Source organism: Crotalus tigris, unplaced genomic scaffold (genome assembly GCF_016545835.1).
Source record: "Crotalus tigris isolate CLP2741 ecotype Arizona unplaced genomic scaffold, ASM1654583v1 scf7180000024339.11422700, whole genome shotgun sequence".
NCBI classification, from domain to species: Eukaryota; Metazoa; Chordata; class Lepidosauria; order Squamata; family Viperidae; genus Crotalus; species Crotalus tigris.
Window position 1 is genome coordinate 1,989,762 of NW_024100509.1, and position 27,149 is coordinate 2,016,910.

Genomic DNA, 27,149 nt, shown 5'->3' on the forward strand with positions numbered 1-27,149 from the left:
ATTTCTAAACACTCTGCCCAGGAGAGAAATGTCTCGAGATTACATAGAAATTGCTCAGTACCGCTGAAAAAAAACTAAAACTCCTCTCGGATAAGGCGAAGTACTGGCAAAATACTGAATACTTCAAGAAAAAACTATTCTAGACCTCTTCTTTTTTTCTCCGAAACTTCACGTCCAACGGTCAAGGAAGGCAGCCGCGGGCCAGAGACAGCCACGGATGACGAAATAATCCTCGTCACCTTTCACGTCAGAACGCCCGCTGAAGATGTTGCAGCCCGTGTGTGTGTGAGAGAGAGAGGGGGGGGGGGGGAGAGAGAGAGATGGTAGGGGGGAGTGGACGGTCTGTTCAGGCAGCCCGCGCTGGGCTCGAGAGTGCCTCAGGAGGGAGGAAGAGGCTCCGAGAACGGCTGCTCTGGAGACCAGCGGCGACCCCCGCCTTCGGGGAAGCGGAAGGGCTCCTGAAGGCCGCAGACAAAGCGGGGAGGGAGGGCAGGAGCTGTTGTGTCGGGGAGGGGGGGGTTGTCTTTCTTAGATGGGAGCCAAGCCCTGCCGTTTTTGCTGTTGCGCCTCCAGCTTCCCCTGTCTCTGAAATATCTGGGAGGAATTACTAAGAGTTCCCCGCCCCTCGCGCGTGATCTTCCCTCTGAGGTGCGCCTTGCACGACGCGCCTCCTCGCCTGCGGAGCTGCAGCTACCGTTAGCGAAGGGGGCGGTGGCCAGGCGGGAAATGGGCGACCCTGTATGAAAACCCAGAGCTTCGTCCTCAGAGTCACCTGGCCTGGCCCGACCTCCGCGGCTCCCCTTCTGCGCAGTTCCCGCCTCGGTCTCTGGAGGGCAGCCGTGGCCCCCTGGCCGATGTGTGTGCAGGCAGAGCCTCCTTGGCCACTAGAGCCCCTGCCTTTGGAAGGGGCACCAGGCAAGAGATAGTGGCGTTCTGCAGGCCTCCATGGAAGGGAGACTGGTCTGCAAGAGGGGGGAAAAATCAGATTGTTTTGGAAATGAATGAGGGTTCAAGCCAAAAGCAATTTTCCCCTTGTTTTGGATTTCTCTGACCAATCACCTCACATCCAGCCAGGAAATTCCATTAAAATGAATGAGACTCACCGGGAACAAACCCACCAAGAACTGGGCTGTAGTTCTGTACGCACCATTGAATTCTATGGGGCCTGGTAGCATTTCCTTTCCCTGGAACTGGTAGATTCCTGCAAGTTTGTTCTGCCCAACAACTTGTGCTGGAAGATATTTCCTCTCCCTCCATGCTCCACAGCATCCAGAAGACCCCCCCCCCGTTTTCCGGCAAAGAACTTCCAAACTATTTGGAAAATCTGCCCCAAAATAAGTTTATTCATTTTCCTGCATTAAAATACTGATAAATTCAGGACTTTGGAGTGGTTTCTTGCATTCAGTACAATAAAGCAATAAGAGGAAAATGAAATTTAGGTGTGGGTGGAAAATAGGTCTCTGAAAGGTGAGCTGCAGCAGGACAGAGTGCTTCAAGGTTCTCTAGAGAGCAGAACTTTTCTAGAAAACACCCGTGTTTAACTGTGTTTATGCTCCCTTAGTCTAACTCAAAGGACAGCCACCAGGCTGGTGCTGTCACTAGAGTCACTTTGCATTTTTTTTCCAAGGGATGTTTAACTCCTCTTTCTGTTTCTGGGGCCGAGCTCAGGCAATGAAATGAGAAATCTGGAAATGAATGTGGTGAGCTCTGATACTTATTAGGCCTTTGCACCTAGGTTGAAGAAAGAGATGCTCTCCCCCCCCCCAAATCACAGATTGCCAGCTTGCAACTTAAGTTTTAACTACTAAAAAACACAAAACTTTTCTTTTTCAACTGTGGCCTCAGCAATCCCAATGGAGTAAACTTGACCAACCAGAATGGTTAAAGGCCATTCTGTAGGAATGGATAAAGCATAGAAACATGGGGGGAAAAACCAATGTACACCTGAATTTGAAAATATTTTATTTGAATAATAAATAATTATACAGTTAAAACAGTTCTATTGAAGCATTCTATAAATAGCTAACAGTTAAGAAAATAATGTGTGTAGAAAAGAGATTGCATCTAAAAGCAGAGCTGTTTGAGAGCCCTCCAAGCAAGAATAAGAGTTGCAGTTGTGTGATTTATTCTAGATATAAAAGTTAAATCCCTTTCGGCAGATTTGTTTTTTTGTTTTTTTAAAAAAAGAAGGTAATCATGCAATCCCATGTATGTTTACCTAGAAATGAGCCCCACACATTTCAGAAGGACTTGTTTCCAGGGAAGTGAGTTTGGGACTGCAGCACTTAAGAGCACAGTGAAATGGTAAGAGAAAGGCAAAGCACATCAAAAATGATATAAACACCATGATTAATAAATAACCAATAAATAACAATTGCGCATAAATCAACATATACACAGTGTCAACAAATATCTCTAGTTCAAAAAAGAAAGAAACCAGGAACGATTGGCATTTTATAATATTAAGGCAGCGTCTACAACATTATTCAACAACAATAAAGTCAAGGCAATTGTGGCTATACTAACCAAAGTTATATTTTTAAGCGGTTTGATTTTGTTCACATACAAAATAAAATTTGAAACGAACCAACCGACAACAAAAAGGTAAAGCCAGATCCCAGCAGTTCACAAGCCATAATAAAGCTAATCAAGTAGGTAAATGTTCAGTTCATAGCCTGTGAAATGTAAAGGCATCCACCATCATCATTCCTTAAGATTCACTCGGGGGAGCAGGAGAGAGAACGGGAATTTTTTTCTCTCTTTAAAATAGCTCGGACACTTTGGAGCAGCTCCGGGTGCAGGCAAAAGAGGGGTGGGCTGCTCCAGAGCGCGCCTTCCGAGCGGCACAGATAGGACCCTTAAACCCTAGCATCACACAGATGCTCAGCGGCTGGCAGGGGTCGGTGAGGGGGGGGGGAGGAGAGCCCTACGAAACAGCAGCAGCTGAAGGAGGATTATCGCCGGTTGGCAAACTGACCCGGCCAGACTCCTGCAGGAAAGGTGCGAAGGGCCCGCGAAGTCCTTGCCATTCCGCAGGTCGGGCTAGCGGGTGGGCGGCGGGCGGGGCGGCGCTGGTGCTGGAGGCAAGGCACTGCGGGACTCCCTCTAGCAGGCTGGGCGCACGGGGACCTGGAGCAAGATGACCTGCCGGTTCTCCGAGGGGTGGCATTTGTTGATGTGGCGGGTGAGGCCTGGCGAGCTGTAAAATGTCGCCGGGCAGTATTTGCAGGGGAAGGCCTGGGCGGCATGGAGCACGCGCAGGTGACGCTCCTGACCGCTCTTACTGGGGAAGGTCTCCCCGCACACTGGGCAGAGGTGGCACTCCCCGGACAAGCTCAGCGGGCTGTGGCCGGCCGCCGCCGCCGCCTCTTCCAGACAGGCCTCGGGAAGCGGGCGAGCCTGGGACAAGCCGTCAAGGGGCTCGTGGTGGAGCGGCATGTGCTTACGCAGGGCGCTCTGGCGTCGGAAGCGCTTGGCACAACGCGGGCAGGTGAATTCCTCGGCTCCGGCGGCCTCCGGTTCTCCGCTGCTGCCGCCCCCACCGCTCCCGGGACTCGGCGTATCCCGCTCGCTGCTGCTGCTACTACTGTTGCCGCCGCCGCCGCCGCCCCCTCCCTTGGCAGTCTCCTCCGGAACAGGCTTGGCCTTGGTCGGCGGGCCGTTGACTGGCCGGGGCTTGTGCCATCGGCGATGCGAGGCCAGGTTGGCCGGACAGCTGAAGAGCTTGTCGCACTCGGGACAGCGGTACTCGACGCGCACGATACGCGAGCACTTGTGCTGAGCCAGAGCCAGCGGGTCCGGGTAGCGTTCCTTGCACAGTTGGCAGATGAATTCGCCCAGCGGCTGCACGCTCCCCGTTCTCAGCCCCGCGGCCGAGCCGATCGGCGGCGGCGGCTGCTGTTGCTGCTGCGCTTGCTGCGACGCTGGAGTAGGCTCCGGCGGCCCCTCTTTGATCCGCAGCCCCAGCACCGGCGACGTAGTCACCTCGTCCTCGAAGTGCAACTTGCGGGCTGCCTTGGCCTTTCTGCCCTGAGACCGCTTCGGTACGCTTGGGCTCGGCCCATGGCTGCGCTGAGGGGCAAGCGGCGGGCCAGAAGCGATGGCGGCGGCGGCGGCCGCGACTGCCCAAAGCTTGAGGTCTCCTCCAGGGCCCAAGAGTAACGGTTCCGGCGCCGGGAAGGACTCGGCCGAGACGGGCGAGGCCAGGTGGAGGCTACGTTCCTCGCTCACCGCTCGCGCTGGACTGTGCAGCGGCGCCGGAGAAGAGGGGCCCTCCGGCGTCCCAAACTGCGGCACCGCGGGCGCAGGCAGAAGCGCCGCTTCGGCGGATTCCGAGGCAGAAGCCGCGCTGGGGAAGTGAGGGGCGGGAAAAGGTGGAGGAACCAAGAGCTGCACCGGATCGCCTCCTTCCAGCCCAGCGGCCGGGTAGCAGGAGCAACGCGTCCGGTAAGAGATGGGCGTAGGTCTGCGACTCCTCTTCACCAAAAAGCCCCGGGGCATCCTCGGGCAGCTCCGGAAGGCGTCTGCGGCTGGGGATGCTGCTGCCTCAGTCTCTGAGCGGCAAGCGCGGTTCTAGCATCCAGCTGACCTTTCTCCGATCACCCCGCCTTCCCTCCGTCAGCCGAGCCAAGCGGGAGAGAGAAACAGAAGTGGTGGTGGAGGAGGAGGCTTCGCCTCGCCTCCTCACTTCGCACGCTCGCAGTCTGTGCTGCCGCGGACTCCCCGGGCGTCCCCGCCAGAGCGCCACGGCCGCCGCCTCTCGGTGATGTCGCCCCCCCAGTCGCCCAGCCTCACCGCCCGCTTTTTAAGGGGGGAGGACAGCATTGTTCTGGCCTCCTGCTCCTCCCCGGAGCCAATCAGCGCTTCCCGCGGCTGCTCCATTGGCTTTGAGGCAGAAAGGGGGCAGGCGCCCGCCGAGCTAGTGGCTGAGCTAGGTAGGGCGCAGCAGATGTACCTGAGGGGTTCGGCGCTTCTCTTTTCTTTTCGTTTTCCCTCCCCCTCCTTTTCTTTTCTTGGGTCTTCCCTTCCCCCTGCCCTCCTTGTCCCCCAAAAGGCACACGCCCAGCTCCGCCTCCTTTCACGGTCTGCTGCTTTTCTATGGGAAGGCGCACGTGCCTCCCTTTTGTGTCTTTTCTCCAGGCGGGGCACAAGAGCTGCCAAATCGAAATACCCATCAACATGACAATAAGGGATGGGGAGGACGAGTGTGTTGGCAGTTGGGGGGGGGAGAGAGAGCCCGTCCACACCTCCGCGAGCAAAATAGCAACAAAAGAGAAGAATGAGTCGAAATATGTCGAGAAGAGGGCAAAATACAGGCGGGAGCCGCGAACGGTGCGGAGCAAGAGAAGGGCGCCAATTGTTTAAAAGCCCTCTGGGGCCAGGAAAATCCTGAGGAAAGGAACGGCTATAGAAATCGCGGGGCGCGCGAGCTTCTAGTGGCTGAACAGAAGCAGCCCAGCGCCACATATGGGGGGCGGCGGAGGGGGGAGAGGGAAGGAGGAAAGAGGGACAAGGCGACGCGCGCGAGCCCGGCCGCACCTCCAGACGCTTGTTGTCTTCGCCGAGGCAAAAGCTTCTCGCGGCGAAGAGCTTTGTCCGCAGAAAGTACTGCGGCTGCGCTGGCGCTTTTGAGGAAAAAACCTCTCTCGCCCTTCTCTGCCCGTCAGGCTTAATCCTACTCGAGAGTAAACCCATAAAGTTCAATGGGGTATTGCTATTTTTAAACCGGTGGGGTGGGGGTGGGGAAGCGAAATCCCAGGCGCACCTAGGCGATTTCCTTTGCCAATTCTAGCCCGGGCGAAAAAAACGCAAGCAGAGGATTGCAACCACTTGCCGGGGAGACCTGTGGCTGTTTCAGACCGCAAAGCTGTGCGCTGTGGCGCAGACGCTCAGGAAGGAAGCGCCGCTGCCTTGGGGGTGCGCATGTCACTGCTGCTTCAACTGTTTACCCCGTTCAAGCATTAATGTATTTATGAATGCGTGGACTGAGCATTTGTGCCTTGACGAGACATTTTGATATAGAATTGGACTGTAAATACAGGTAACACCATGGGCCTAAGAGCATCCTGCCCAATGAAGCTTTTGCTTTTCTAAGACCATCCGGGCGGGAGGAAGTGCTCCGTCTCTTCCAGCCGTCGTCAGATCCTAGTTAGGGAGAGGATCTGACTACTAGTCTTTGCAACAAGTCCGACTCAAAACCCGGCGGCTTTCTGGAACAACGGCGACTGTGCAGCTCCGCGGCTTAAATTCCCCTCCTGGCCAGCGCTCTACCCGGCTAGGGAAGCAGCGAGGCCGTTTCCCCTCCCCTTGCAATCAGAGGCTCTCGGGGCCCCTCAAGCAACACCCGAGGACCCCTCCCATCTGCCGCGTCTGGGCTCCTCTGCCTTCTGCCTGCCACGTTCGAAATTCTATTTTCTGACCGCTTTGCCACCCTGCAACGTGTAATTACAGCGAGCAGAATTCTTTGGAAACCGAGTGCGTTTATCTCGGCTTCTTGCCGGTTGGTAGGATTGTTTCTTTCCACCTTCTGGCCATGATCCGATATTCTCCTGAGCAATCTTCGAGGAGGAGCTGAGCTGCATTTCAAAAGGGGCAGAGAATCGCCCCCTCCTTCTCAAAGCACCAGATGGTTCAAAACCGAATTCATTCGATTTAAGTGGGCTGATGGTGGGTCGCCATTCTGATACAGACTCTTTAAAGTTGATGAAGGCGCCCTTGGCGGCTCAGGGAGGGGGCGAGAGAAAGGATGGAGCCGGCGGGGGCTCATGCATTTTAATCCAGTGAGGGCATTTTGCTGTTTGACATCTGATGCTAAATCAAGGGGTCTAATCAAGTAGCCAAAGCGGGAGAGAGAGAAAGGGTCTGTCTGCCCAAGGAGGTCTTCCTCTGTCTCCCCCGCCACCTTTGTCAAGGAAATTAACCTCTGGGTATTGAAAGGGAACCGCGGCCAATCTGGAGCAGCAAGAGGCGCGTGCTGCTGGGGGCCCGCCGCGGGGGGGGGAAGGGAGCGGGGGGGGGGTGTGCAGCGACTGGAGACTCCGCGCTAAGCCTTCCGCGCAAACTCCTAAGCGCTAGTAGCCAGTTCGGACCTTCGGGCGCTGGGAGGCCTTAGAAACAAGAAGGTCCTCCCGCCAGATTTTGCGCCTGGCCCGTAAAAAAACGCAAACTGGACGGCGTAATCGGGGAAAGAAGAGCGGGAGGGGGAGGAGAAACACCGCGCGGTTTCGTACTCGCTTTACCGGCGCTGGCTCGCTCCGCTACAAGTCGCCCTTCAAGGGCGTTCATGGGAAGCATTGGGGGCCCGGCGCGTTTCGTTTTGCTGACTGCTATGAAGTTAACCAGAACATGGATTTGTTCAGGGCCGGCTACGGCACTAGGCCGAAGAGAAAGGGACAAGAGCCACCTAACCCGGCACTTCCCGCTTTAGGTGATTTCTCTCTCTCTTATAGCAGGGGAAAGTATTGAATTCACTAGCTTTATCAAGATTCAGTATTGTAATCTGTAGGGTATCTACTCCGTGTATTTTCTCAACTATTCTCTGTAGTGACTCAGATAACTTCTCCCCCTCAACAACACACACCATTAATATAATTGTAATTAGTCTCTTCATTCAGATTTCAATTGCCAGGGCTAAATGCATTGGTAATTTGTCCCAATTAAATTTGATCCCTGTACTGTACAGTTGTCACTAAATTTTAGATGGATTTAAAATACAAGGCAGGTTATTTTAATTTTTAAGCAAATTGCTGGGGACACAAAAGATGTAAGAGGTTTTAAACACACACACACAATACAAAGTAAACTCTTTATGCTTGGGATTTTTTTTTTTTTGCCTTTTATCCAATGCCACATCAAAATAAACGTGAACCCTCTTGGTTTAAGATTTTGCACTGAAAAGAGAGAAAAAGGAGAAACATGGCAAGCACCATCTTTCAAAGCAAGTGCAAACAACTCTTGCAGAAGTGTGTGCAACTAGTCAGGGAGAAGAACCCAGTTTCTCTCATTTTTGCAAGCAACCATCTTAGGATGCCTGGCAGCCCGAGGCCTTCCTCCACCTGCATCTAACCAGTTTGCGGTTTTGCGAGCATCCTCTGAAAGTCTCTGCTCCTCTGAAACAAGGTGAACTCAGCTGGACTGTTGTTAAAAATTGCCTTTCCCCCCTTACCACCAGTGTGCCTCAAAGCTCCACCCATTACATCAGAGACAGAGTCAGGTGACCAACAGCCAATGGGGTCAGAGAGATGCTTATTGGCCATTTCAGACTAAGAGGGCACGCCTTCTTCCCTGGTCCCTACTTGACCTTGCTCACCACCATTCCTCTGATGTCTCCCTAGGGAATTGGATGCTGCAGCACATGAAACACAGCTACCTGTCTGGGCTTGAAGTAGAATAACAGTGAAATGGTACTATAATAGAATATTGTAGCAGATTGAAATAGCATTAAACTGATGTGATAGTACCATACCTCCTCCCCGCTTTCCTTGCCTCCCAAACAGCACAGAGGAATCCACTGGTAGACATCTGTGCTGGTGACTGTTTTTCTGGCTGGATGGTGTTATATTGAAAGAGAGAGGCAGTAGATTCAGAGGTCTTAGCCATCTTTCCTATGCTGCCCATGTAGAATAACCCTACCTAGCCACTAGTCAGAAGACTGGTAGTAGGAGCAGCAGTGGGGACAACAATTTTTTTCTGCAGATTATAAAATAGGTGGAACAGCAACAGCAGTGAGGAATGCCTCTAATGGAAGAAGCAGAGATTAGGGCTAGAGATGTTGGACTTCACAAATTATGGAGTGAAATTTATGGAGTGAAATTCTGTTGGTTGGATTTTAAGGTACTAGAATCTTAAAGAGGATGAAAAATGGAGTTTCCTGTGACATTACAGCCAAGCACAAAGCCCCCCAAAATATCTAAACAAAGAGTGATTCCTACTAGTGATTTATAACAAGGGTCCCCAATCTCCAGTCCATGGACCCGCACTGGTCCGAGGCATGTCAGAAACTGGTCCACGCAAACAAGCAAAGCCCCATCTGCAGGATGCAGCCAGTATATGAAACCACACACTCTCCAGTCCATGAAAAAAACCTCTCTCCAAGGAACTGGTCCCTGGTGCCCAAAAAATTTGGGGGCCACTGATTTATGGCATCTTCTAGCAGCTCATCCAACCATGCAATAATCCTGAGAATGGGCTTCTGAGTGCTACAGTGACGGAAAAATATTGCTAAATATGTTGTTAATCATTAAAAGGAAAAATCGTGGTGGAGGATTTTCAGTGTAGTGTATCGGAATGTAGATCCCATCAATTTAGGCTAAAGTATGAGAAGCACCAGGTTGAGCATATACATGATTAAGAATAGAATCCACCATAAATATATTCTAGTGAAAAATACTAACTTTTCTCTTTCTCCTACTAAAACTAAATGGGACCTTCTAAATCAATTTACCTGGAAATTAAGCATTGTTTGGACTCAGCCAGCCTTAAATAAACTTGTATAGGATTGTACCATGAAGTGCTCTGAGCTTCGCTTGAATTGTGACTCAATCACTCTCTCTTTAATGGAAGATTTACAGTACATTGCAAACCAAGTGTTAAAAGAAATATTGGTTGGCTGGATTCACACATTACAATTGGCACTAAACCAGGTTAACAAAATGCAATAGCTGTGATTGTAACACATGCTATGTTCAAATAACTAAAATATAGCTTAATATGATAATAGTAGTCTGGATCGCTCAATATGCTTAAGACAATCATAGCATTTCCTGCAATATATTGGACAACAAACTATCCAACACCATTTCAGCCTGATTTAGTGTGCTGTGTGAACCCAGATATTAAATGAGTCACTGGCAACTTTTAGCTAAATTGCTTACTTGTTATTCAAATGGGGATAGCAGGGTTAACCAGAAAAGACTAGTTTCAGTACTTGGGATCTGTAAAGCAGAAAATATTGTGTCTCTGAGTACATACAAGGATTGGTGGCATCTGAAGGCTTTCCTTCAGTCACCAAGGCACTCCACTGAAGGGGGTAGAGCAGACTAGATTTTTCTCTCCCATTTCTTACATGAATTTTCCCTTACTGACGTCATACGCATCATACCATACGTCATACGTATGCACAAACCACACTCCTTGTGAAAACAGATCATGTATAGGAGTTCAATAAGTCTCCTAGGAAGCCAGGACTCCAAGCTTCTTCCCAGAATTATTGCCATTTTTAAGGCTTCTGGCTCTCTTATTTGTAGAAGTACCAGAAAATCAGACTGGCAGTATTTCATCCAAATGTTCAGCAATACATAAATCTGATCTGTTATGCTTGCCTTCCAGCATTCTGGCCAACTGGCATTGCTAACTAATAGGAGTCAAAATATTATTTAATGCCATGAAATCCTTTCCAACGCAGGAGGTAAATGTTTAGGTTCTTGGCACTTTCTCTGTTTGCCACTCTTGCTCTATCCTTCTTAGTGCACGCTCAAGATTTGCACCCTATAAACTCTCTAGCTAAGGATCTCTTTGTTCTGATTGTGGTCCCATTGCAGCAGACTTTAGCAGAGTCTGTGGTACAAACATTAAAATGGGAAAATGGGATAGACCAGAATTCTCTACCATATCACAACTGTTTCTGCCACCTCCAGCATAATGACAATAAACAAAGTATGGGTCATGTATTGCCTTTGATTCTTCACTTAAAATTGACATCAGCACCAGAATGTCCTGGTGTCTCCTGTGTTCTGTCCTAGCAACTGCTCCTAGCTTGTTTCCAGCATCAGACTTCCATTTAAGTCAAGAGAAACATTTGTTCAATGGACAAAGATTGATCTACCTCTAAATGCTCATTATTCCCACTACTCTTGCTTAGTATTTTCATATACTGTAAAATATAGTGCAAATCATTGTTAATTACTTCCCTCTCTGGATTGCTCCTGACAGTCAAGTTAAACTGTTCACCACCAATATGTGAGGATCAGAAAATTTGTTGGCATAAATTTTGCTTCTTCCTGTTGCCAGACCATGTTGTCATAGTAATGAGGTTGGCTAGTGGTCTTGTCCTTCCTTACTCATTGTTGTAGCCCAAGCGGATAGAAGAAGAGCGAATTCTCTAGCTTTGTTTCCCCTGCAATCAAGATCCACCTGCTGGATGGAAAAATATCCACCATTCTCCTTAATATGGGTTCAGGATGAGGAGAATTTATAGCAGATAAAGAACAGAACTATTCTGAAAAGTTGCCTAATAATGCAAGGTGGTAAAACGGAAAGGTGCACTCCCGACCCTCCTCACAACCCCTCTTATGTGTCCATTGACTGCCACTTGGGCTGTTATGTTTTAGTATAATTACAACGAATCTCAAAAATCGAAAGTCATTATGTTGTTAGTCACACGTAATATTTGTATTACGTGTGCTAAAAAAAAACAAAAGCAAGCAGCATCTACGTGTAATGGGGAGCGGCCTTCCACAGTTTTTCGGCTCGGGAAAGAAATCACGCAGTACAGATTAACGCGCAGCAGCACCTCGCTGGGTAAATCTGGAAGGCCGCCGGTTGCCCTCCCATTGATCCGAGCAGCCTTCGGCATCTTTTCTCTCCTCCTCCTCCCTGCTGTTCTCCGGCGGGCTAATCGTGCACCTTCCTCGGCTTTGGAACCACTGCTCTTACTCCCTGAGCGGCGGAAACAATGGTGGCATTGCTGAGTACTGTTTGACCCGGGCCAAGCGGGGCCTCGGGAGAGAGGCCTTTGTGTTCACAGGAATTAGCGATTGTTGTGCCAGCCCGAGGGACACGCGAGAGACACGCGAACTCCTCCGCCCGCCTCCCCGTGCCCGGCTTCGGCCCTTATTTTCCTTTTAAGCTGCGCTCCCTCCCTCGCTTGTCAACCACCTCCCTCTTTTGTTCGGCGCTATTAGCATAAAGCTGCCACGGATCTCCCGTTTAAATAATTACGCCGTAAAGAAGGGGGGATATGAAAGAACGAAAACAAGAAAAAACAAAACCCACGAAACGGAGGGAGGGGAGGAAGAGAGCTCCTATTTTCTCTTGTTCCATTTTCGTGTCCGCGCATTGAATGCCGGGACCAGCTTGGGTCCCACCGCAATTGAAGTGAACCCGTGAAGACACAGCCCTTCTTCACTCGCCTGTTTTGGTGGCAAATGAGGTTGAAGCCCCCCGGAAGGGCCAGTGGAGCCAAGCGGCCTGAAGGAGAAGAAACGGCCCACTTGGCCTCGGGAAAATACACTGGGCCATATTTCCCGCCTCAACGAAGCCGGGGCCAAAGACTTTTCCGGGTAAGCGGAGCCTGATTTCCATCGCCTTTTTCAACCTGAAGAAAGTATTTCGAGAAACTTGAAAAAAACATCGCCCAGGAGGAACGGGGGGGGGGGTATCGCTGGTGGAGTTGCAGCTCAAGCCACCTCGGCGCTAACTTTCGAGCGAAGCTGCTTAGAGACAGACAGTTACAGGCAATCGCAAGCGGAAAGGTCAGGCGCCAGCTGCCCGCCCCCGCGGCAGGAGATGCAGCCAGGCTTTGGGCGCCCCTCCCATATCGCTGGCCCTCCACTTCGGGGGCTCTTTGTCCTTTGCTCTGTGGCGGCGTGTGCGGGAGTGCGGTGCGTCAAGGGCGCGCGTGTTTCATTTGTCCGGCGCAAATGTGTTTGCTCAGCGATGTGTGCCTTCCCTGCCTACTCTCTACTTAATGAGGGAGGCCGTCGCTTCGTGTCCATTAGCATACAGCTGCGGTCCCTCCTCCTCCTCCTCCCTTAGGGGCGAAGCACACTTTATCCGGCCTTACCATCTCTTTCCTCAACTAGAACAATCAACAGCTTCTCACACATGACTGAGCCCACTCCCAGCTCTGTCCTCAGCCCGCCTCCCTTCTCTTGTTTTGCCTCTTTTTGCCTCCCCCCCCCTCAAGTCGGAAAATAATATAAGCATGTTTTACATCTTCTTCCGATCTTTCCTTCTTACTTGCTGAGAAGAACGTATAAACCTCTTCCAAGCACCTCGGGCGCTAATTCTGTGCCAGAGCTGGAGAAGAGTCAGTGTTAGAAATTCACAGTTGGAGGAGATTGGCTAAGTTTGTGACCTGTGACCTCTTTTCAGAAAAGAGGCATTTTGCGGTTCTGCTTCACATATCCCCTGCAATCCCAATCTACAGGGAATCACCCTAAGGCTGGGCAGGGCTCACTTTAGATTCTGGCCTTGTAGGTCCTGGCAAACATAGAAGCCAAGTCTAATCCACTGCACTACTCCAGTTGGGAAAGTTGGGAAATGGGCTTTTCTTAGAAAATACAGATTGCTGGGTCTTTTCCCACCTTGCTGTTCAGTACACATACAATTACACAATCCCTGGCAATTTGTTTTTAATTTCTCCTTGTACTCATGGTTGGTCTTAATTTTGCTGTGAGCCCATCGACAAGATAGGCTTAAGTCACCCTTAGCTGTGTTAGTATTAGTGCTCCCATTCTGGCACCGTCCACAGGCAGTTTGAAGATGCACAACCTTCCCTGATCTCCTTCCGATGGACATCTAGCTATTGTGCTGACTTGAAACAAAGCAAAATTGAAATCAGCAATGAAAACAGCAAATTACATACCAAAATGGTTTCTAATGATTCAGGAATGCAGTGAAAAAAATTGAATATTAAAATATAGAACCTTTAAATAAAACTCTATGTGAAAATTAAGTTCAGATAACATATTTTCTAACAGTCCATGGATGGTTATTCTGTGAAATATGCTAGATATAGCAATAACTACAAATCTGCTTATCTGCAAAATTATTAGAATAATTTATAGGGATTAGACTGTTAATAGGCACTTGTAACAATAGCTATATATTACCTCAGTAGATATTGTTTTGAAGACTGATTGGGAAAGTGTGCTTATGTTCCTCTTGTGGACATCTGATCTGATATGTGATACTGGAATGGCAAACCAAAAAGGATGAAGCTTTGATCCACCACAATTCTTTTGTGAAGATCTTCATTTAAGATTGATTAAATCGAGATCATGAGCACAAGTGACATTTTTTAAAAGGGCCATGTGAAAGATCATCGTTGCTGATAAAATAATGGACAGGAATATGGTTAACCTCTAAAAGTGAAGAACGCTTCCACTACATACCTTTTATAGGCTGAGGGACATTATTCAAGGGAAGATCTCTTCGTAGCCTCTATGGAGTTTAGTTCCCTTTATGGAAGACTGAAGTACAAATGTGTGATTACTTTGCATATAATGAAAAGTGCCCAAGGGCCACCCATAGACATAAGGATCAGATAGGCAAAGAGGGACATATAAAGAAAAAGAGTGGCGGGCTACTTTGCAAGATGACATTGAATAGATCAATAAAAGGTCTAACTCTCAGCTTTTGTTTTGCATGTTTTGTAGCCAAGCATTTTATAGTTCATTTGGTGAGCTTTAATGGATTGTGCAAATCCAAAATGTAGGAATAATTTAGTGACCAATGAAGCTTAATGCAGAAATCCAGCCAGTGAAGAGCACATACATTCAGAAAGACAGACTTATAGACTGGGATCCATGGAAAAGGGTTAAAAAGAACACGAAAATCCTCCTTCAAGATTCATGTACAGTATAGCCTACATCAGTGGTTCTCAACCTTTTTAATGCTGCGACCCCCAACCGGTCGTAAGTCAAGGACTACTCAACCGGTCGTAAGTCGAGGACTACTCAACTGGTGCAGCACCGTTTGCAGAATGGGACTTTTGGTGGGCTCAGCAGGGCAGAGACAGCCTGGACAATTCCTATTGGCTTTTGAAAGCCAATAGAATTAGACTCTATTCAAGAGAGTCTATTCTATTGGCTTTCAAAAGCCAATAGAAAAAAAGGGAGTAGCACAGTTAAGGAAAAGGGGGAAAAAAATGGCAGACTGCATTGTTTGGCGACCCCCGTGAAATGGTCGTTCGACCCCAAATGGGGTCCCGACCCACAGGTTGAGAACCACTGGCCTACATCAATAGAGTTTCAGCATTCCTGTGGACCCTGTTTCCTGATAAGAGTCTAAGATGGTAGAGGACAGGAAGGCCTGGAGGAATGTTGTCCATGGGGTCGCAATGGGTGGGACATGACTTCACAACTAACAACAACAACAATTGTGTATTTATATCATTATTTTTCAATCTTAGCAATTTTAAGGATCAACTTCCAGAAGTTTTTAGCTAGCATGCTGGCTGGGGAATTTTGGGAGTTGAAGTCCACACATCTTACAGTTGCCAATGAGAAACAATTATTTATATTGTTGTTGTTAGTGTCTATCCTGCATGTTTTTGCATTATGCTTGCCTATTTCTTATAACAAAGCTTTGATTTTGCTTGATGTGATGAAGGTTTTTTTAAATTATTTTCTTGCAGACTGACCCTGACCCTAATTTGGAACGAGAGGAAGTGATTTGCTCAAGGTCACCCAGCTGGCTTTCATACCTACAGGAGGACTAAAGCAGGGGTGTCAAACTGCCAGCCTGCAGGATGGTTTCATCATACCGAAACTGCATCCACCCCATTGCCGGCAATGCAAAAAGAGTCATGATACGTCGTGACACGTCAAGTGAGGTGGCAAGTTTGATACCCGTGGACCAGAGCCTGGGCCTCCATGGTCTTAGTCCAGAACCTAAACCATTATACCACACTGACTCATTTTTACTTATTTAATAGTTCTAGTGTTTAAAGCCTTCTCCCATTGAAAATAGCATGTGTATGCATATGATATAAAGAGTAAACTTTAACTCCTCAGTTGATGTTTAGTAGGAGAGGACTGCTTCCTACCAAGGGAGAATCCTTGTTGTAGTAGAATTCTAACTTCCCAGTTATATTTAATTGGGATGCTTCCTCCTCATGCAGCTATATGGAGATTTTCCTTTGACCACATATATGAGATAAATAGCCTAGCAAGAATCTCAATACGGCCATGAGCACAATGGTGCCTACGGCATTGTGTTGGAAATACTGGAACTGATGGACAAGAAGCATTTGAGGAGTAGGTAAAAGGAGAAGATATTAAATCTAGGAAGAATGTGATGGTGAAGCAGGACTGATAAGTCAGCGCACCAAGTACTCCTCCACACACTCTGGAGATCTCAGAAGCCTCATGGCATACATACCCAGATGATGTACAATTGACACATTATGTCAATATACACTACTAATGAAGACAGTGTTTTTTATGCACACAAAGACCAAAAAGCATAATATCAGAAAATGTAGAGAATAGGGAACAACAAACAAGAGAAACAGTATCTTCTAAAAGAAATGGAGGATCTATAAGCATTTTACTATCACTCCAAACCAAAATCATAATTATCTAAGTCTAAGAAACTGAACTAATGCAAGAAGAAAGTCTCTTTGTATACCCTCCCCAAACTCAACTGAACACAGAGAAGTATGTTCTATTGAATAAAATTAGACTAGGGATATAGCACTTTTGAAAAATTTAAAGTGATAGAATAAACCCCATTTTAGTAAATATAGTTTATTCAAACAATAATGACACTGTTGTTCTTTATTTTTATTTCAAAAGGAACAAAGCTATTAAACTCTAAGGAATTAGCATCTGTTTATTTTTCCCAATTTAGGAAAAGAAGATAGGCAAACATAGAAAACAGAAGAAGTCATTAACATAGTATTAAAATGAAGAAAATATGTATTTTACAAAAATATTTTCAGAAAAAAGATGGAAAGCTCAAAATATTTTGTCATGTAAAGTAATCAGTTTTTCTTGATCTAATACTATCACTATTTCTTAAAATTTCCAATGTTTTATTTTTATTATTTTCTGGACTTATAAAAGCTAAACCTTAACTATATGGAGGAAACCTTTCTTTTATGTCATTTGCTGTATTTTCCGGTGTATAAGACGACTCGGCGTATAAGACGACCCCCGACTTCGGAGAAGATTTGCATGGTTAGAAAGTCGTCATATGCCGGAAAATATGGTATTTTCCGGCGTATAAGACGACTCGACGTAAAAGACGACCCCCGACTTCGGAGAAGATTTGCATGGTTTAGAAAGTCGTCTTATACGCCGGAAAATACGGTACTTCTTGATTTACTTTCAAGCACAGACCAATTACTTTTTATTTAAATATATATACATAATTTTGAAAAAAAATATTAAAACTGTTTTTAAGCCATTTTCAGTCATCTCCAGGTTTAAGTGGAAAAATACCTTCAGTAAGAAAAACTAATATTCTTCCTAGCAAATAGGACAGGTTCTCAAATATCTGAAATTATTATCAATCATAATCACACTGAATCAGATCAAATATGTTTACCTGAACTGAATAAATTGTATAGACTTGCATAGAACTTGGAGCACTTAAACTCATTGACTTCAATCAGTTTTTCAGTGAGTAACCAAATAGGAGTTCACTTTTCTTGGTGTAGTGTGAATCAGCACGCCAAAATTACAAGGTATCTTTCTCATTAGCAGCCATCCTTTGGAATTAGTCAACTTTCTGTGGTTTTTTTTTTCATTTCTTTTTCTTCTTTTCTTTTGTCTTTTTCTTGCTTTTCTTTATATTTTTATATTTTATGTCGCAATAAAATTCTAATGAAAGTATTTTTTTAAAAAAATTTAGGTGCAAATTCAGAATTCAAATTTTTGTTGAGTTTTCTACAATGTTTTGATGTAACAGTTGGGTACTGGCATCTGAGTATTAATTCAAGGATAGTTATCCATGCGCCAATTTACTTAGCTCCGTAGGCTTAGGTATTCTTTTATTTGTGATTTTAAAAATTTAAACTATTATTTTAATAGTTTTGACTTGTTTCATTTTTAAATTTATTGTACACTGTTTTGTAATGTCACTGATATGGCAAGTACAGAGAAATTGTTCAATCAAACAAATGAATTGTGCACAATTTGTTAAACTGTGTACACAACCTTTTTTACTTCTCTAAAGCTTTCTGTGTACTTCTGTTTTAGTGCTAAAATGAAACAATACACACCTTTTCACATTACATGATATAACCTCAAATAATTCAAGAAACAATCCTATTCCTCATAGCCCCACTGATGTTATGGTATTGCTGACTAGTCACAATACGATATGTATAAGATTATCCTTTATTCCTTTCTGACTGAATAGAACAGCAGTTACTGGAAAAATGCCTGCAGATCATTTGATAGACCTTTGTTGTAATCTCCACCTTCCATCTTTGACCATCTCTTCATACTACTATCCCATCTCTTTTAAAAGATTTTAGTTTATGCCAGAATTGTTGATAACTCTTCAGTTCTGCACCTGACTATACCAATTCATTTTCATCATTTGGTATAAATAGAAATGTTATCAGTTGGTATACATTTAGTCACTTCATTTTCCTTAGATTGGTGATTTTCCCTTCCTATTGGCTGAAACAGTCCACTGCTTTCTGCAGCTAATCTGCAATTGGTCAGAGTTTCTGAGCTGCCCCTTGAAAGAGAGTTAACCCTGCAGCTGCCAGGTCACTAACCAGTATATTAGAAAACTGACCTTCCTCCTACTACAATGTACCTTCTGTCCAGGAAGACAGAGAGATACAAAGTTCGCATTTTGAATGAACAATTAAAAAGCTAAAATGCAATATGCAAATCTCACTAGCCATCTGTCAAATTCTGCTTGGGAGGGAGTCCTCAGCACTGCCCAGGAGGCTACAGGATTGAAAAGTAGCAACATTTAGAAGCAGAGTCAGATTGATGAAATGACATACTTTATTTTACTTTATCATTGAGTCTGTAGCACTGAGACATACCTTATTATTGAAGTTGCTGGCCTCGGATCAGATAAATAGAACTTTAGCTGATTCTATTGTCTTAATATATCTGCACATGTGGTTATATACCCTTGTCTAAGAGGATGGTTGGCTTGTTTTGTTTTTATGTTTAATGATTTAACGTGTACAAATAGCATATACTTAAATGGCAAGCTCTATCTTATTCACTGGCTAATCATAAAAAGTTAGAGCTTATTTACACGTCATTTCTAAACACTTTGCTGAATTGTATATTCATTGCAAGAATAGTCATATTTAGTCATTTATACCTAAACTATTCCTGGCCAGGCAAACATTGGCAGATGATAATTATTATAATTCAGATAATTGAGAATGCTTTTTTGTACCATGTTATTGCATATACTTTGTTTAAAGGATTGTTTGAGATATGTCTTTGGTCTTTCAAGTAATGAAATTTCACCTTCTACTATTTGACGGACAAGTTCTTGCATTGAAGGTGTATCTTCTTCCTATAAGTAAGAAATGAGACAAGTAAATGTCTAAAGATAATCATTAGCTTGACTGAAGTGCTCAGTGCGGCATCACCATCTTCTGTCCGCCTAATAGGAGTAATGCACAAGAATTTCAAAATAACCCACATAAATAAATTTAGCACACATTAGTAAAATGCTGCACCAAAAAGAGAATTCTAATCTAAAACCAAACTCAACCTGGGATTTATTGCTTTGTGTCTTTAGCCAGAGGCTCTCTCTTAAGCCTCTCTTTCACCTTCACTTATTCCCAAAGCCCTGACAACAAATTCAGAGAAGCAGCTGCTCACCACATTCCCTGGAACGCAGGCAGACATGCCAGTTGATCCTCAAAGTGCTGCCTAGCACATGCCATGTTCATTTCAATAGAATCGGGGCTGACAAAACACTTTTTTTTTTTTATTAAAAATTTTTATAAATTTTTACAAAAAGACAAAAAAAAAACAATACAACAAAACAAAACAAAACAAAACAACCCTTCCCCAACCCTCCCCAAAACCCCCACTCCCTCCCCCCCCCCGGAGCTTCCCAGAGCAGAATATAGGTTTAATTAAAAAAAAAATAAAAAAATTATATGAAAAAAAAAGAATATAACACTAAAATATATGTGTATATATAAAAATAAAAGTTATAAAAAAGCTAGATGATATTTTTTTATATCCAATTTAAATTGTATAAACTTTATCCATTTATCCCAAACAGCAAGAAATTTCTCTTGCGATTGTTCTTTTAAGAAAGCCGAAATCTTTGCCATTTCCGCCAAATAAGACACTTTAAGAAACCATCCCTGCAAAGTAGGCAAAGATTCCTTCTTCCAATATTGTCCTATTAACAGCCTTGCGGCTGTGATCAAGTTCAACATCAATATAACCTCCTTTGTATCACAATCAGTAACTATACCTAATAAAAATAATTGTGGAGTAAATTTTACCCTCCTTCTAAAAATTCTCTGAATATTCCACCATATCTTAATCCAAAAAGCTTTTATATTTCTGCACGACCACCAAATATGACAAAACACTTTTATTACTCAGATTTAGGGAAACCTGACACTAGTGAAAGTGCAAGGTTTATCGCACAAGTGTGCGATAAACCGTGTGAGGATAATTTCTCATTAATCTATAATGAGAAAGGAAAATGTATATACGCTACATTGTTATTACTATTTTTCCCTCCCCATTTTTCTTTATCAGTTATATCATCTTTCAACTCAGAAGGTTTACTTTTAAGATATTTTGTAAAGCACCATTAATGCAGCCTGTACTATATAAATTACAACCAAAATCAATAATGTTTTCTATTCCAAATCATATTAATAGGATATACTGAAATTATATATTTGTATACATATAGCATTGTTTAATGCCCAGATGTATTTGCTTTCTTCAAAATAACCATTTGAATTATAACTGAAAAAGAAATAAGACGTGTTCACTGTATTGAAATACATATGATTCACACTAACAGCGTACTTCTGTAAAACATCCAGTGTACTGACAACCTATTGCGTCACTGATCAAGATAGAAAAGGAATTTGATCCACAGAAACTAATGCAATTACACTGACAGGATTTCATCTTATGTTTGACAGTGGGCTCACAGTGCTTTATTCACCATTAATATATGTTTAAATCCTCCAGGCTACCCTAGTACTAGGGCTCAAAAATTACTCAAATAATTGATTTGACAAGAGTTCATACTGTCTCTAAGCTGTGGAAATAAGTGGAGATGAGGTTCAGCAATACAGCTTCGTTGGCATAAGTTGCATTTCGCCTCATCTTGGATGGTGCAATATTGGTACAGCAGCCAATCAGGCTGAATCTCATGATGATGAAAATGACAACGACGACGATGATAATTGTATAGCAGTATCCAGGCTAAGGAAAACGAAGGAAACAGGAATGCGGTGGACTTAATGGGAGTATTAAGAATATAAAAATTAAACAAAAAGGGATTTAATAGTAGCCGAAAAATCACAGAAGGAGAAAAATTGGAGTTCTCAGTTACAAAGAGTAAGGATAAAAAATGAAATACGATAAGAACAATAGACTATACTGAACAGTATAGAAATGACTCAGAACATAGTGACATAGAAAATAGTTTCTCAGAAAAATAAAACATGTACTTATGAAAGATTAAGAGATCAAAATTATATATATTAAATATGTTTGTATATTTATATCCACCTTTCTAAAAGGCTCGCTAATAAAGTAAAACATTAAATAAAGTAATAGCAGAAAAGCAAAGATTGCAATAATATAGCTCAAGGTAAAGTGCATTATAATAATTCAGATGAGCTGTAATAAAGGTATCTGACAAAATTTCATTCTGCGAAAAAGGATTAAGTTGCTGCATTATCTTTAGTTGGAGAAAGGTTCTTAGCTGGTAATGCCAAAGTATCAAAAGTAAAGACAATATCCAGGAAAATCCCAGGTATAAAAAAAAGTAATGCTAACAGACAAAGTATGAACACGTTAAGGCCAGATATTCCAGATAATTCTCAATCCATTTTACATTAAAGGTAGCACATTTTCCAGACAAATGAAGCAGACTGTAGGCTGAATATGAATAAAATATTTGGAGAAAAGCCCATAAAACAATTGAAAAATACACATTTTGCATTCAAAAAGGTTTAAGAATTAATCCTAACAACTCCAATTAAATAAACTCAGTAAGACCAAGTAACCATACTGGTTTTGTCTGGATGTCTTTTGTTCTTCCTTCTCTCTATTATTTTTTGGGGGCCTTTAGTTATTTCATTTTTCAGTTTCCCATGCATCCTGAAATGCTTTTCTTTCTAGGACTTCCATCCATGGAATACAGTTAGTCCTCGACTTACAGCAGTTTGTTTAGTAATCATTCAAAGTTACAACAGCACTGAAAAATGTGACTTAACGACCATTTTTCATAATTATGAGCTTTGCAGCATCTCCATGATCATGTGATCAAAATTCAGATGCTTGGCAAATGGTTCATATTTATGACTTTTGCTGTGTCCCAGGATCAAGTGATTACCTTTTGTGACCTTCTGATAAGCAAAGTCAATGGGGAAGCCAGATTCACTTAATAACCAGGTTACTAACTTATCAACTGCAATGATTCACTATGGCAAGAAAAACCATAAAATGGTCACTTAACAAATGTCTCACTTAACAAGAGAAATTTTGGGCTCAATTGTGGTCGTAAGTCAAGGACTACCTGTACTTCCTAATCTCTCTCTTAGTATGTTGGTCAGCTCTTAAAGTCTAAGAGTCTGAGTTGTTCAGTCACCTGGTCCTGAATTATAGTGAATTCTAGTATGACATGGTCACTTCCTCCCACAGTTCCTACAACTTCCTCTCCTTCAATCATTTCACCCCAGTTAGTTAGGATTAAGTCCAATATAGCTGACCCTCTAGTTCCCACCTCCACCTTTTGAGTGACAAAGTTGTCAAATAGGCACATCAGAAACCTGTTTGATCTCCCACTCACTGCAGAGTTTGTTTCCCACGATGTCAGGGTAGTTAAAAGCCCCACATTAGTACAATGGCGTATTTCCTGTGTACCTTGGATTAGCAAAAAGTTCTGCTTGGTTGGTGACCTGTGTTACACACTTATGGCAATATCATTTATTTTTCCTCCGGTATTCATCCAAATGCTTTCAAGAAGGCTTTCATCCCTAGTATTGCGTATTTCTGTAAAAGTGTAGTAATTCTTTACATACAATGCAATTCCTCCCCCTCTCCTTTTGAGTTAATTCTGTCTCTTTTGAACAATTTATATCCTTCTAGTAGCATGTTCCAGTCACGGGTGCCATCCCACCAAGTCAGTAATAGCAATAATATTGTATCTGCCTTGATATACTAGGACTTCATGTTCTCCCTGTTTGATACCCAAAATTCTGAGCATTAGTGTAAAGACATCTAAGCTCATTATGGCTGACCTTGCATTTGCATCCCATGTCTCATGTTTTATACATGAATGCAGTATCTTTCAGGTGCGGTTTTACTAAGGCTTTATAAAGCGGTACTAATACTTCACATGATTTTGATTCTATGCCTTTATTTATACAACCAAGGATTGTATTAGCTTTTTGGGATGCTGCCACATATTGCTGGCTCATATTTAAGTGATCATCCACTAGGACTCCAGGGTCCCTCTCACAGTTACTATTTTTGAGTCGGGTTTTGCCTAATCTATTCTTGTACCTTTGGTTTTTCCTGCCTAAGTGTAAAACCTTGCTTTTCTCTACATTAAATTTCATGTTGTTGGATAGGGCCCATTGTTCAAGGCTGTTAAGATCTTTTTGGATCCTGAGCTGGGGTATTGGCTATTCCTGCCAGCTTAGTGTTGTCTGCAAATTTGATGAGTTTACCCTTCTATTCCCTCATCTAAATCATTTATGAAGATATTGAAGAATACTGGGTCTAAGTTAATTGCTAATTGCAAGTTAATTGTAATAGTTAGAGAACACTTTCTGGGAGTTGGGTACCAATACAATTGATTACATCATTATTTCAACCAATGAGTTTAACTTATTGGACTTATTTTAGATGATAATGAACAGACCAGATGGTCACCTTCTGTTGACCCTGGATTTATAGTTTCCTCAAAACTGCATACATCTTGACAAATTTCACCATACTGATTAAGAAGGGATGTATTGCAATGAGGATCAAATGAATTAATAGGTTGAATAAAAATTGTACATTCACACCAGATGCGACAAATTTCTTTTAAACTACTGTAATGAATGAGGGACCATTAATTTAGTAAAATTTAAAATTTTGACTTGAAGTCTGCAGAGCCCCCTGCTGGAAGACAGAATAAAGAGTTAACATCCTAGACACCAAGATCTAAACCTTAGTTTAATCTAGAATATGTGCATATTTAAAAATAACTTATTAGCTCCTGTCTCCTACTTTGGAAGAACTGAGATCAGAACTTTGTCTTATGCTACAAAAATTGATAGTCGATTCAAAATCAATAGAAAAAAGAACTTACTAATGGAATCTTTAATTTACCTACATAATTTTTTTTGCCTCCAAATGTAGACGTCATTCCATTATATCCAAACTACCCAATACAACACAGATTTATTAATCTTTATCCAAATTTCTATTGCTCTTTTAGCTAAAAATGATCAACACAGAAATCCCTCTTCCCCCAAAACAGTATGACAGAGATACTATTCTAAGTATTTTTTTTTTTTAGATGACACCTGTGTACTTTGAACTAGGACTGCAATACACATGGATTTATTCAGAGTTATTAGTCATGAAGGCTATCAGGAGCTTTCACAGATATTTTGAAATTAGGACTTTGGAGAGTGGTCCAGATATCAGTTTTTTTATCTCTATGTTTTTCTATTGCCTCCTCTTTTTTTTTTTTTAAAAAAAAAATCATGATTAATTAAAGAAGACAAAAACCGAATTATTATTATTATTTTTTATTTCTCTCACATCTGGAACACACATTTTCTAAACCTCCTTCTACTATCCCTGTGTTGATGCAAAAGATAGATGCCTTTAGCAAAATAACAGATTACTCTATTAATTGGTCCAAATCAGAATTGATGCCAATAAATTAAATTACACATCCATTTAAGGAATATCAATTCTGCATTTTTACCATCTCCATTAATTATCTTGGTATGTGTATATCAAAGAATATAACTTAGTTACTAACATGTAATATAAATAAAATATATATAGAGATTTCTTTAGAAATTGATCGACAGAAGTAATTATCTTCTGGGGAAAGGGGAATGTTGCCAGAATGAATATTATTCTCAGATTAATTTATATTCTGTTAGGAATTCCAGTTTACATACCTGGAAAACATTTTCAGAAATTAAAATTTCTGCTTAGAAAAATGTTATGGGTTTTTCAAATCAGAAAATATCTTTTACAGAAAATGCAGTTACCAGTTAATGGGAGGGTTCAGCTTTCCACATCTGGAACTATATCATCATTCTTACCTATTGTCAAGTATTACATATTGGAAGTCAATAATCACGTTAATTTTCCAATTGGGATAACTTTAGAACATACATATATAACACCTTTGGTTGGATCGATAATATTAGCATCTAAATATATTAAAACTCTAGTATCTCTGGAAACAAGAATGTCAGTTAGAAAGCTATGAATGTGCAATAAAAATATATTTGACTCTTTTTCTCATGTCAATTTGACTTTATGGGAAAGCCCAACTTCAAAAATTAGGAAAAGGATGGGGATTTAGAAAAATTGAATAGAAAATGCGATATTGTCTTTAAATCAACTGACAGATGTTGAAGATGAATTTTGAAGATACTCTGTGTTACGAGACAAATATCATCTATCAGATATTACCCAATGGTAATATTTACATTGTTACATTGTTTGGACCAGTAGCATTTTAGCTTCTGAAACACTTGGGACATTAGAACAACTGCTAAATCCTTTAGAACTAAAATACCTATTAGTTTTTATATATATTTGTTATCAGTAAATCGATTTAATATGCAGATGTTCAGAAATGAGTGAAATAAAGGATTAGTGGTTCCTATATTGCCTAGACAATTTATAGCAAGTGGGCCTCAAATTATTACTTACACAACAAAAAATAATATTTAAAACTTATTGGACTCCATTACATTTGTATAGAAAAGGACTGTCAAAAACTGCACTGCTGGAAATGTATTACGTAAGGGTAATGCTTCTTTAAGACAGGAATCCCCAACCAGTCTATGGCCAGGTGGAAACCAGATGGCGCAAGTGGCAGGTGAGTGGCAGGCTTTATTTGCGTGTGTGTATGATCAGGTTGCGCATGTGAAACTATCTCCTATGCCCCTGACGCTGCTGCTGCCCTTCCATGGAACCAGAAAAGATGGGGACCATTGCTTTAAGATAAATGCTTCTACTATGTCCTCTACTTAGCAAGTAGTAGTATATATAAACATGATTGTGCAAAAAACCTAAATTTTTCAGAGGCTAATATTCTTTTGAACTATGTCTTTGACTTACGACCACAATTGACCCCCAAATTTCTGTTGTTAAGTGAAACGTTGCATGAATTTTGCCCCATTTTATGACTTTTCTTATCCTAGTTAAGTGAATCACTGCAATTGTTAAGCTAGTAACATGGTTGTTAAGTGAATCTGGCTTCTGACTTTGCTTGTCAGACGGTTGCAAAAGGTGACCACACTGGAGCCATCATAAATAACAATCAGTTGTCAAGCATTCAAATTTTGATCACATGACCTTGGGGATGCTGCAATGGTCATAAGTGTGAAAAATGATCATAAGTCACTTTTTTTCAGTACTGTAACTTTGAATGGTCACTAAATGAACTGTTGTAAGTCAAGGACTACCTGTACCTAATACATGATATTTGAAACGCGGATGTACATGGATTCTCCATTTCCTTATATGGCTAAAAGACTGATATTTCAGCATTGGAAAAATAAATGCATGGTTCCAATTATTCAGTAGATTGAAGAGCTGATTGCACTTGCCTCTTACAAGCATATTGCCTGTAGGTATAGACTTTGTATAAACAAATATAGATAATACTAGTAACCAAGTTATGAGAAATCCCACAAAAACTACTTATGACACTGTTTTGAAGTTACGGCTGCTTCACTGCCCTAGTGGTCATTTGCCTTTATGACTAACTGCAGGCATGTTATAGCACCCTTGTCTCTCTTCCCCCATCCCAACTCAACAGGCCTACCCCCACCTCCCATCACCCACTGCACACTTATCTTTTGAAGATCTCAACAGCTCATGTTGGGAAAGGAGGGCAGGCTATTTTTCCCAGGCCACATGGATGGCTCCTGGAAGTGGCCGCCATTTTTAGTGTGCCCATAATTACTTCACTTCTGGGATGGGCTGCACTATTCTGCTTTCCTAAACCGCTCTATGCAGTACTGTGGA

The 27,149-nt window shown here is 42.9% G+C and overlaps 2 protein-coding genes and 1 long non-coding RNA gene across 6 annotated transcripts in view; 1 reads left to right on the forward strand and 2 right to left on the reverse strand.

Moving 5' to 3' along the window:
* Window positions 1-1,939: 1,939 nt before the first annotated feature.
* INSM1 (INSM transcriptional repressor 1) lies at window positions 1,940-4,982 on the reverse strand. Its single transcript, XM_039326133.1, has one exon. The coding sequence runs from the start codon at window positions 4,498-4,500 to the stop codon at window positions 3,106-3,108; it is 1,395 nt and encodes a 464-aa protein (XP_039182067.1). The 5' UTR covers window positions 4,501-4,982; the 3' UTR covers window positions 1,940-3,105.
* A 4,645-nt stretch (window positions 4,983-9,627) lies between these two features.
* Window positions 9,628-17,845, forward strand: LOC120300194. The gene is made up of 2 exons (XR_005554585.1): window positions 9,628-12,278; window positions 15,359-17,845. It is a non-coding gene; the product is annotated as an uncharacterized LOC120300194 (long non-coding RNA).
* Window positions 16,467-27,149, reverse strand: part of CFAP61 (cilia and flagella associated protein 61) — a 139,442-nt gene continuing 128,759 nt past the window's right edge. For all 4 annotated transcript variants that reach the window (XM_039325868.1, XM_039325870.1, XM_039325869.1 and 1 more), the window contains one exon: window positions 16,467-19,227. In XM_039325868.1, the coding sequence (XP_039181802.1) occupies window positions 19,027-19,227 (201 nt within the window). In that variant the 3' untranslated portion in view covers window positions 16,467-19,026. The remainder of the gene's footprint in view (window positions 19,228-27,149) is intronic.

Bases quoted from the DNA above. Each gene is read 5' to 3' on its own strand.
- INSM1 (XM_039326133.1), bottom strand. From the start codon at position 4,500: ATGCCCCGGGGCTTTTTGGTGAAGAGGAGTCGCAGACCTACGCCCATC.